A 12829-nucleotide genomic window follows, 5' to 3' on the forward strand; every position below is an offset into this window, starting at 1 on the left:
GTTCAGACAAATCCCTTACGCTTTAGGTCAAATAGTCTTTACAATGTTACAAAAGGAGGAAGAAAACCCCTATAAATTACTGCCGCTAAACAAAATTGGATCCTCAAAAAAACAATTCAAACGAGTTTAAATATTGGTGGCACTTGAAATCCATCACATACCTTACAGTTCCGGTAGGGGTACCGCGGGAACTGACAATGGAGACCCCTTTTCTCCCCTTCGGTAAGGGGCGAACCCTCGCTTGGCAGGGGTGGCGGAGGAGATATTCTTCTCTTATGTTGTCAAATCCGTACGATAGGGGCTCTCTTCGCGCAAGGCATTCTTGACTTATTAAAAGTAATTATTATTAATAACATGCATTCTGCCCGTATAGTTCGTTTTCATATGAGCTACATCGTTCAATTTCTTCGACTTTAAAGCGTACATAGGCTAGCGCCATATATCGTATCAATCTCTAAGATTACATGTTTATTTTATTAAGTCTCTCTGAATGCTTCACGTTGACCAGGGCATTCACTTGTTTTTCTCAGTTGTCTCAGCCTCTGAGGCATGTAAACAATGCACAGTGTTGTGCTATGCACACCTCCTGAGCTATCCAGGAAACAGGTAGTTTCTTCTGCCTATGGAGTCGGCGGTTTGCATAGTGGCAATTAAAAACACGATTCGGCATGGAGGAAGAGCTTCATGGCCTAGTGATATAGAGGTGAGACAAGCAGAGAGGGGACTGACTTTTGGATTGGAGTTGAGAAGGGAGAAGTGGTTAGGAGAGCAGTAGGGCAGAATTGAGACGACGCTTTGGTCAACAAGTTGAGAAGCCAACAGAGGACTTCGTATATTCTATTCATCCTAATTCATCAGATAGACAGGTAATTATCCTAACACCCAGCTATAATTCAGGTTCAAAGATTCACAAAACCCAACGAGTGGCCATTGTCTTTTCTGCAGTTTAGTTCCTTAATTTTATTTGTACCTTACGCATTGCCAAGCGTTTACTCGTCATGCTAATGACGAGTGCTCTCATCAGAGGATGAATGATGAGTAACTTACATCACCCAGCAATTAATTGCACAATGACTGGTTCAGATCCCATCATTCTTTAGAATGATACGATATTGTGTTATAATTGCCTCTACTCAGGGCCCTTGGAGATCCTCAATTATACCAAATATGAGTCACCACCGACGACAAAATGGCGGCTCATGACGTCAACCGCGACAGCAAACCTTGCATAAATAGCCAAAAACGTGTCGTCGTTGGTGAATATTGTTCCAAGGTATTCACTTCAAGTTCCCACGACTGCATGAATCATACGTGACACATCCTCGCGTATAAGAAAAACATAAATTGGGTTAGAAAAGGCCGAAACCGGGAAACATAATAGTACATATTGTACCCAAATTGAAAACCAAGCTCCCACGACAGTATGAATCATCCATGAATCATATCCGGGTGTAACACATATAAGAAAGCATAAATGGGGTTAGAAAAGCTCGAAAACGGGAAACATAACTGTATCTTTTGTACACTAATTGAAAATCAATAAATTCAAACTCCCTCTACGGCATGAGTCAACCGTGACTCATCTACCTCCCCCTCTCCCTACACTTTCTTCTTGATTAATTAACAATAGTGTCCCCCTCGATACTTCATAAAAATCAATAAAAAAACATTAATCTAATTTAAAAATGACAGAAAATCGATAAAAAGCGACGGTAAGGGTTATAAAGTCTACTACTAACCGAACACAATTTACTCTTATGCAAATGCAAATTCCGGGGGGGAGGGGGAACAAAAATCGAGTTAATTAACTCTGGAAATTCTTTATACTCCTTTTCTTCCAAAACATGGATTAATGTTGATACAGTATCCTCGGTCTATCTTCCCATGGGCAGGCTACTGGTGTGACGTTCTCAAAGGCATAATTTCCCCGTGGTGATTTCAATATAAATTTCTGGCAGTATTTCATGTGATGACCCATGCAGAACTTCGAACAGAACACTCGTGAACATGTGGAATGATTCTACCTGGATTACAATGTCGCTCACAGATGTTCCAGTACTCTCTCTGTGGGTTCTGCGCGATGCTTTCCAGAATAACAGATAATAAGAGGAATCTACGGGAGAAAGTTAGATATACTTCAGGGAATAGCGGGGTAGAGAAGATCCATATGATTCTAGCGCGGTTTTGATCGGTAGCGGACAAGAATGAAAAGGTTCGCTGTTTTTGGTGTTTGAATGGCGTGCTTAAAAATATCTACAGACTAATATTTATTGCGTAGAAATTTATGCTCAATCGGGACTCAAATATGGGTCTCTGGCATTCCGTACCCTTTCTCGAGGCCTTAACATGTTCCCATTTCCTTCTGTTTACACTTTATTCTTACTAGAAGGATGTTATACAGGTCTTTTGTGGGAACATATTTCGGACTTTCAGAGATGATGGAATAGGGGAGAAAACACAAACATGAGACATGAAATACCGTCCATAAACGCCCCTGTATATGTATCGTCATTTTGAGCGTGTCACATTCTTGATATTTTGATTTGGTTTATTATCTTTCGCTTTTCTGCAACTTTTGGCTAATCCCGTAGATAAGGATGAATGATGATATGATGTAATTGATAAACAGACACTCACAGATAACACCTATGCCCAGGCCAGGATTTGAACTCGTGGCCTTTGCCCGTCGCGATGTTGTTGAATGCTCTACTTATCTTCAGACAAAATTTACGGATTGGCGGTTGTCCAACCTCACTTTCTTGATAATACTATAGGTATTTATCTATATTAAGCATAAATATGAGCGATAGAGACTCTACACGGTATAATAAGCTAAAATGTGTAATGATTGAATCTTGCAAGGTAAAAATTTAGAAAATTGAAGTTACGTTGTCACATTAAGGTGAGGAGGGACAATTTCGCACCAGGCATGCATATATTTAAAAATCGTCGGAATTGGCACTGCCACTAAAGAAAATCCACGCATAATTTGAGAGTATGAATTTTTCCCCATGTTGCAATTGGAAGCGGTTTTAAAAGTTGATTATTAAGCTAGATACCATGTTGAAAAATGTGATGAATACGTACTTACAGAATCCCATGTATTCCTTATGGAGAGACAACTTCAAATTGAAGTTACGGCTAAACAAATGGGAGTTTCGACTATTTCTAGCGCAAATATAATCTTCAATGGCTTCTTTATCCAATCATATATTTTTTCCGCCATCGGAAGTTTGATATCTCCAAGAAAACGAGTAAAATAATTCTCCTATAAGCGTAATGTATTTCTCCTTGCCTCCTACAGCCATCCTGGCAGTGTTGCCAAACCTTATGTGCATAAAAGAGCTACATTTCACCAAGAGCTAAAGATGACTTTCAAGGATCTAGATTAACGAAGGCTGCATAAAGTGTCTCCTAGGGTAATTTAGGTGTCAGAGGGGTGGGGGCGCTGGTATTATCATTATCTTTAAAGTGATGGAAATGTATTCTTAGTTTTCACCGCCTAGATTTGGCGGCATTACCCATCTCAATAATTTTATGATGTTCATATGAAATCGAAAATAAAGGATTCCCGGATAATAATATTGACATCTTCACCTTAAGCGACAGCTCTATATATAAAAATACCTGGGGAGGAAAGAGGGGTGTGAGTGACGCAGCCTATATATGAATATCACGTCACGTGCAAAATGTACACTCATGGCAAAGGTTGGTCCTTATGGGCCAGAGCCAGTGGTGGCATCATGGTGGGGTAGAGGGCGGGTGCCATAGTTCACAGTAACGAGTGCACGAAAGTGCCAGATCTGGCTCCAAAAGAGCGAAGTTAGCAACAGTGATCGACAGCTGTCCCAGCGAGAAAGACCTAGGGGAAATTGCTCCTCCTCGTCTTAAGAAATATGTATTCCTGTATTGCAGTGCATTAATTAAAGCAAAATCATCATCTTGTTACACATAACCTGCTAGAGTATCTGGCAAATATCAAAGGTTCAAGTTACGAAACTGTTTACTGTTAAGTAAACGCCAAATAATACCATGTCATATTTTGATCTCAACTGTGTGTTTCAATTGGTCAAAATGCGACGAAAGTAAATGCAACAATGTATCCTTATGCTTAGCATACCATCCAACTTTCCCTCCCTTTTATTTTGTTACCTAACTAATAGCGACTTTTTAAAAATTGTTTACAATGAAGTGAGAAATGACTGGAATTTATGAAAAACACATCAGGAGGCGCCCTGAAATGAACGTGAACTTCATACGGACAATTTGAATCGTATCTCTCGAGGCTGTATTGGAGGAGTGTTATGAAATAATCAATATTAAAGGACACCACCCAAGTACTGGATGCGCGGAAACCTCTTGACGAGAGATTTTGTTTATTTTTGCCTCGCTTTTCTTCCACGTTTAGTTAATCGCAACAATGGAGATGAATGGGCATAAGTTCAAATGGATGAAGAAACGTTCACTGACATATGACAGACAGAAGTCCGCAGAGAATTATACTCAGGCGGAAGAAGCTCGTTAGCAAGCAAGAATGGAGACGTGAGAGAGAGAGAGAGAGAGAGAGAGAGAGAGAGAGAGAGAGAGAGAGAGAGAGAGACTAGCGTTTAACACTTAACGTGAGTGGAAACATGTAAGTGATCCATGATCTGGCTCATTTAGGCAGACTCGTGTCTATCATGGCTACAAGGCACCCGCAGGTTTTTTTGTCAGGGGTGGCAGGGTCATAGAAACTTTAATTATTATTTTACTGCTTTTACTGTTGCTATTATTTTTGTTATTATTGTTATTATAATAATAATTATTGTTAACTTCAAAAATCACATTACATATACTACTAAACGAGCCATGCGTGTCCTTGGTATTCTGTACAGGTTCCCTGAAATCCAAAACCAATCAGCCATTAGCATATTTTTCAAATCCTTTATCTCTCCCATTCTTGAATACTGCTCCCCCATCTGGACTATGGCTTCTAAAACTAATCTTTCCAGGATTGATTCTGTCCTCAGCTTTTCCTCGCAATTGCTCGCCATAGAATTCCTTCCCTCAGACACCTCCATAAAACAGATATTATGTCTATTTTGAAGATCCAGTCACCACACACTCGTCACGAACTAGCAGACATGAAATTTTTGCATAAAATCATTAATGGCAAAATTAAAACCGAATTCCTTATCAACCAATTTCATCTACGAGTACCCACACGGCCAACCCGCAAGGTAAAGCTCTTTCACATTCCTGCTATAAGGCTCTCTCTCCTACAGCGGTCTCTTTACTATAGGCTCCCCCACTTATATAATAACCTGCCTGTACATACCGATATTTTCTTGTCAGAACACAGGTTCCGACAATCGCTAAGAATGTACGTGTAACAATTTCTTCATTTCGTCTGCCATCTTGTATTGTATTTTTTTGTTGTTGTTATTTTTATTTTTATTATTGTTTTTATTTTCTTCTTGTTGCTACAGTTTCAGTATAAAATGGTCTTTCAGTGCTGTGTCTGAAACTTTAATTAATTAATTAATAATTAATTAATTAATTACTACTATTACACCTACTTATGTTTTTATTTTAAATTACAAGCATTGCAATTTCCATATTCTGTATATCTATATGCAATTTTCATAACTGTATATTGACAAAGAGCTGTTTTTTATAGTTAGATAATCAGTATAAGCTTAAATGTAATCCTACTTTAAATAATAATAATACTGGGTGTAATTTACGGCCTGTCACCATTCGAATTATATTAACTCTTTCCAGAAATATCAGGGTGGGGACAAGAGTCCCCCTGGCCCCTCCATGCGGACGCCGTTGCATGGCTACCATGCTGCCGAGTTTTAGTAATGAAACAATCATATGTAGAGCATAGAGGTGGGCGAGCTCAATGAGTGCTGAAATCCGCCACCAGCAGTCTGAGGTTCGAATACAGACGTACCCCTGGGAGTTCCTTTGTGGCTATCACTTTGATCTCAGACCCATCTGGCGGCTGTCGTACTTTTTGACACATAGCTCTATCTGCCCACCAACCGCCTTCGGGGGCTGTGTTGTTCGATGGGTGTCAACTATCTCAGTTGCGAAGTAAAGGCTGTAGGGTTAACATCGCTATCCAGTCACAACGTTGCCAAGCGTACGTCTGTTTTTGTCAGGTATTTTTATTAGCGTGTTTGTTCAGTGTTTGAGTGTTTTGTGTACTTTTATAGAACATTTTTCCAGTAACGGTGCTGCTCCAGTCTCCCCCCCTCGTTTTACAGTACGTTTGGCAACATGCTGTGTATCAGACGCTCATTTGTTTCGTCCCGCCAGCAACGTTCGGGTGTCTCGTGACACGAAAATGCCCGATGTCAGGCGAGGAGAATTCAACTGATCGCTGATTCGTTGTTTCTCAGCCGCCAGCTGGAAATGCGAGCTTTATAATTATTTTCTCATCGTACCTATTGAGCACAGGGCGCTACGACACCAGTGGTCCTGGTTTAGAATCCCGACCGGATGGGATGTTCTTTGTGAGTGTATTTTTATCATCTTCATCATATCATCCTCATCTTCGCGGTTAGCCCTACACCCTTCATTCCGTTTGAATACGGCCATCCTAGGTTGATTTGCAAATTTTGCATTTAAAACAGAAAAACTCAATAAGCTGACCAAGGCATAAATTTATTTTATTTTAAAACAAACTAAACGTACCGTTTCAACCATCTAGCAAGGTCTTCTTTAGACTCTGTACCAAGTACTTTTTTTTTTGTACTTGGTACAGAGTCTGAAGAAAACCTTGCTAGAAGATTGAAACGTTACGTTTAGTTGATGTTTTAAAATAACATAAATTTCTGCCTTGGTCAGCATATTGAGTTTTTCATATCATGGAAACATGGCTTAATGGTGTTATAATTAATGCAGAACCTCCACACTTCGTTGCCATGTTAAATACCCCATTCCTTGTCAACGTTGTAGCAATATACCGACTACACACATTTATGCAGGAGTGACACGTTTTGATTTGCTAACAAGACTCTCAGCGAGTCGGGGAACTATCTTTGGTTTAGAGAATCATAAAGTTTTCCGTCCCATAAAAATAGTGTCGAAGATTATTAGCTAAATACATTTGAAAAATCACAATAATTACGCGCTTTTTTTGTTTGTTCCTCAAGTGCCAGGAGGTTCACAAAATGTATTTAACTTGTAAGTTTTAATTAATCTATAAATTTTGGATAGGGAATATGATTCACTTTGCCCAACAAGATTACGCCCATGCTTACCTTCACTCATAGTGAACAGAAGTTTTGAATATTATACCTCAAAACACATTGTGCTTCAGACTTTGTGCTAAATACATAAGCATTTTTAATAAGATTAACTTTTAATGCAAATGATTTCTTATCACCCTGTCTCTGAACCGCCCATCCCAATTTTTCCTTCAAGGATCAGTACCCACACTGAGCTACCAGTATATAAAATTTGGGGGAAATTGAAGGGGGGCATTGCACGAAATTCGCTCTTGAAGTTAGTAATTTATTTTTCTAAAAAAATACATGAAACTATACATAAAATACATGATTATTGATACACTGATCTGAAACCTTATTTAAATAAAAGCTTACACTATCCTGAGCAAAAGAAATCAAACTTGAAGATTTTACGGCAAACCTGAAAGAAGACACTATAATTTATAACCTAATGCGTGTCATTCAAAGTGGAGCCGCACGTGGCGTACACGGAGATTTTTAAAAACGCGTAATTTCTGACCCCCCTTAGCCGAACTCAAAAAATTTGTCATTTTTGTAATTTCCATCAAAAGTTCTATAAGTATACCGAATTTAATCAAAATCGGAGATGGTGTGTGACATGGCCTGGATGATTTGACGTGGAATGACTCTAAATTAGTAATTAAAAATATTATTATTATTAATTACACACAAAGAAATAAATGTGTTACTTTCATGTACGTATATCAGATATTATAATGTAGCAAAGTACTTCATTTACTAACTGGTTAAAGATGTTAATAAATTATGAAATAGTTGAAGTGGTTTTATTATGTGTAAGTTTTTATTTGGTTTTTGCTTTATGTTAATATAAATGAATTAGATTTCATAGTTATTATTGTTTTGCATTCTTGATTTACTTCTATTGTGCGTATTGATGTAGATTTGTTAATGATCTCTTGAGAGAGAAAAAGCATTGAACACTCACAACTACACTAATTTGTGTATGTTTTCGATATTATTCTTAGTACAGTATATTTGAAATTAAAAGTAATTGTTTGTTGTAACAAAAATTCTCCCCACCCGGAAATTTTTTGTGGGGGGGGGAAATTGAGGCCAAGATTGGGTGGGGGGAAATCACCCCGTCCTCTCCAGGATTTCGCACCCTGAAGTATATGAAAAGTCGTAAGTTGATTTCTGTGTTTTGTCAAAGTTTTTATAGATTTTGTGCTTGTTGCTAATGTAAAACCCAAATGAAATCTCATCGTTGTATTGAAATGGAGGTAGCACTAATCTCGTGACATGTACACAAGGAATATAATTTAAAATACAAACCACAATTGTTGTTTTTAAGAAAAAAATTATTATAAACACATACATTGCTGATGATTAAATCTTTACCTGGAAATAGTTCAATGTGACTAAGTCTACAATCAAACTCAACACAGTGATTTCAGTAACACTATTTGCCCGAGTTTGAAATGGCTGATCATTCCTTGATGTGGTGCAGCACAAACCAGTTCATGTTCAGCATGGATTCAATGTCAAACTTACGCACAGAAACGAACACCATATTCGCTTTGCATTAGACTTGTAACTTTATCTACAGCATGGGTGTTCTCTCAATTATCTTCGTTCTGAAGGGTTTGGACACAGAGATGAATCCACAGAGTTCAGCTTCAGTGTGAGGTAGTGGATCACCTTCTGGTACTTCGAAAGTGAAGTTCTGTAGGAGTGCAGCCAGGAAGTAGAACTGCGTGTGCCTCGTGTAAGTTTCTCCAACGCACAGTCGTTTTCCTGCGTGAGAAAAGGAATGTATTGTAAATGGCAGTGAAAGTGGTTGACCTTGATTGGTTTATTATTTAAAAAGCGTCAGCACTATATGCCCCTTTCAACTTGTACAAGAGGAAGAAGGGTTAAATTGTCTCCTGGATGGCAAAGCGCGATGAGTACTTGAAACTCCAGTTCTGGTGTATACATAGCTGTTCCTTCATGAGTGTCCCTTCATCAATTTCATCATAACATTTCATCATAGCATCACTCACCCATGGGGCGTAAAGGGGTAGTTCTTTTTCAAACACACTCACATGTAAACTTTGCTTCTATGTAGTGATGGAGAGTTGTCCAAAACGGGGATGTTTGAAAAAAAAAAAAATGACAAACAATACTTCCTTTCTTATAATTTTATTGTATTTTCATGGTTAACTTTTGCCCTTTCAAAATTCGCAACAAAATTTGGCATTAGACCCCGACTTTACACTGTTTCATATGAGTACCCAATTTTACCTAAAGGGTTGTCCAAAACGGGGACATTGCATAGTTTCCAGAAAAATGTTTTTCCTGCCTCCCCTATTTTCTTTTTTACACAAACAACCTTGTTTCCTGATAGTCTAAGATCTAATCAGAAAATAAAAGGTTTGAAATATATTTCTTATTGACAAATTTGCTTTTGGTAGGCAAAGATATGTTATTAGTGTTCCCATTTTGGACGACTCTCCCCTACACCCTGAACTGCATTTTGTAGACTAGCGAGACTGTGGCGTGTGGACTCACAGCCATGGGCTCGTGTTATGACGTCCCGATTTTTCTGTGATTGTCCCTTCATCCATCACATTTTTTCACCATTCATCTGCATCTGCGCGATTAGCAAAAAGTGCCAGAAAAGCGAGGTAAAATAAACTAAATCTATCAATCATCACTCATTCTCATCTTCGCGATTAGACAAAAGTGGCGGAAAAGCGCATAGAAATAAAATAAATCAATCGTCAATTTCACCAAAAAATAATGTATCTTCAATGCGTAGCATATCCGTTCGGCTTCAGAAATATTGACCCTGGCAGACCTTGCCAGCTTCTGCTCAGAAAAAAATGTGTAGGATAAGCCTTTTACAGGAAATGGTAAGAACACTGGCCTTTGGCTAGAGGTGACGAGAGGCCAAGCGAGAGGTTAAATAGGTGCGCATGAGAGCGACACAAGGTATTTTTACTTGTAATCATCGGAGAAGCAGGAGCTATTGGTCTGTTTTCTAAACCGATCAGGTTAAGCTATCCTACACCCTTTATCTGCCATTCGCATTCCTCATTTCAGTATAAAACCTAATCATGAGTCTATATTAATGTTAAGTAAGATATTTGTACCTGGCCCGTTCAGGGCTGTCTCTACCATCAATAGTATTAATCGGGAGGGGCAAGTTACATCCCTATTTAAGATCGCCGCTTTCATTTTGGAACGCTACGTGGTGGATTGATGCGGGCCTTCTCATTTTATTTTAATGAGTAGCGTCCTAGTTTAGTTTTCTTAAACAGACATCGAAATTCCGTTGGGCTTGTGGAACTTTCAGTTATTTCACTCTGAAATAAATTAAAATTGAAATTCGTTAATGTCATGCTAGAATTGTTTCTCCGCGGATTTTTTTTTATTAACTGGGGGTTTCTCTTTTAAGTAAGATACGTCACCATTGTTAGAAATGCCTTATGTCATTTCTTGACTTAGAGGACGAGCTTGATACCACCTTAGAAAGGCTCATCATTCTAGCCAATAATGTTGTTGGTCCGTCTTTTGATGTGGAGGACCTCCCTTGTGCCTCATCCACCCCAATCACAAGTCCTCCATTAACTAGAAGTCGCGCACGTACGCAGGCCAATATTCAAATTGATAATCGTCCAACAGTTCTTATCGACCCACCCACTATGGCTCAAATACCTTTTGTTCATCCCCTCCTTTTCGAGAGCATTCAATTTCAGGGTGCCTCGGGGGAGGATGTCACTAAATTCATAGATCGTTATGAAAGCGCGGCGATTTTGAATAATTGGGAGGAGACGAAAAAGAGACAAATGTTTCCGGCGTTGTTAAGTGGGCCGGCCCTACGCTAGTTTAATGCAATTAGCCAGCAATAAGGCGTCAATTTAGTTAGCTATGAGGACGTCAATTAAAAGCTAATTGAAGAGTTCATAGGCTCCCTTGATAAGCTGCAGATCGAGGAGCAGATCAGATATCGGTTCTACAGGGACGATGAACCGGTATCATCTTACATTAGGGATAAACAGACCCTCCTGTTTAAGATGGACCCTAACATGGCTGTGAATAAGCAGCTTAAGTATATCAACGCATGTCTTCAACCGGAATTTATAAGGGAAATATACAAAAAAAAACAATATAACTCACTCTCGGAGCTTTTGAAAGATCTTAAGGAATATGAAAAAGCGAAGTTCCTTATGCGCCGTAGAACAGTGCAAGATCTCCTGCATACGGCTCAGAAGGAAACTCTTTTTCCGTCCCCTGCTGAGTTCCGCATTCCTCACCAGTACGGCGGTTGTTCCGGAATAAGCACCTAGGGTTAATCCAGAAATGGCTAAATGGAATTTTCTAACCCCAAAACATGATAACTGGGTTACCTATCTACAGCCAGCAGTGTTTACGTATAATGTTACACGCGGGGATTCCAGTAGATTTAGACCGTTTTACCTCATGCATGGGTCGAAGCCCGTCTGTCCTGGGAAAGTATGCTTCACGCAGATCCCTGCGAAAATAGTGCAAACACAGACAAACTTGAAAGGCTAAACAAGGCACGAGACGCGGCTCATGAAAATTTACGTAAACGATTTGAGTCCCAAAAGAAGTATTATGACAGACGTCATCAAGTAACAAGTTCTGCTCCTGGTGAATTGGTTTTAATATATAACCCCACTCAGAAGGTAAATACGGCTAAGTGCTTTTCAGCAGTGGCGTAGCGTTATAGTACGGCCGGCGTTCCCAGATTTAAAATTTCAAAAATGCGTAAATTCTGTAAGTATAAAGTAAATCTTGACTAATTTCATATATGTCTGACCTCATGGCATTATAATAGCTATTTCTCGCGATCCGCTTGCAACGCTCCACTAACAACACTCGTTCTAGCATTTTTTTTTCAATGACTTTCCTGGCCGGACGCCGAGCAGGTTCGGCGTACAGGACCCTATATTCCTTGCTGCCTTTCTGGAGGGAAAGCTTGGATCCATAAAGCACGCGCCCAAATGCTCTCTTTTACGCCAGCTAATGGAGCACAGGGCTACGTGATTGGTTCACGTGACCCTTCCTGCCTTCTGAAGCAGACGACAGCGGTAGAATTCCTACCCGGTTCTTCGCGCTCGTGCCACTCGTGCTATGTGTTGCTACAATACGCAATATTGACTGACGTAACTTTACCAAACTGAAATATAGCACTCCTTAATGCCCACTGCATTGTATAATTTATCGCACGAACAGCGATGTACATTAAACACTAAAAGATCAACACAGTTTTCGTCAAATAAGTTGCTGAAGTCCTCGTGGTAGAAGTTCAGCCTGTGGCTGCTCTACCACTTAATAAAAAAATAATAATACTTTTGCGGGTTATTATTTTTTCGTTATTATGTAACTGCTTAATATTGTGTCAATGGAAATGTTTAGCATTCATTTGAAAACTCTTAACATCGAATAGTCTCTGGAGTTGAGTTGGTGTTTTAAGTCCACTTTATGCACAGTAAGGCTAATCGGGACTGGACCTACAGTTTAAAGTGGGATCCGAACCACTTTTGTCTCCACCGGGTTTCGAACTCGCGACCCCTTGATCACAAGGCAGCGACGCGACAAATGCGCCATCGGGGAGGCCC

General features: G+C 39.4%; 1 protein-coding gene across 1 annotated transcript in view; it reads right to left on the reverse strand.

Moving 5' to 3' along the window:
* Positions 1-8124: 8124 nt before the first annotated feature.
* Positions 8125-12829, reverse strand: part of LOC145985397 (putative cytochrome P450 304a1) — a 50794-nt gene continuing 46089 nt past the window's right edge. Inside the window, exon 8 of the mRNA XM_083119370.1 lies at positions 8125-8996. Coding sequence (XP_082975496.1) covers positions 8803-8996 — 194 coding nt within the window. The 3' untranslated portion in view covers positions 8125-8802. The remainder of the gene's footprint in view (positions 8997-12829) is intronic.

The sequence above is a fragment of the Lepisma saccharinum genome, chromosome 3 (assembly GCF_977018435.1).
Source record: "Lepisma saccharinum chromosome 3, izLepSacc3.1, whole genome shotgun sequence".
NCBI classification, from domain to species: domain Eukaryota; kingdom Metazoa; phylum Arthropoda; class Insecta; order Zygentoma; family Lepismatidae; genus Lepisma; species Lepisma saccharinum.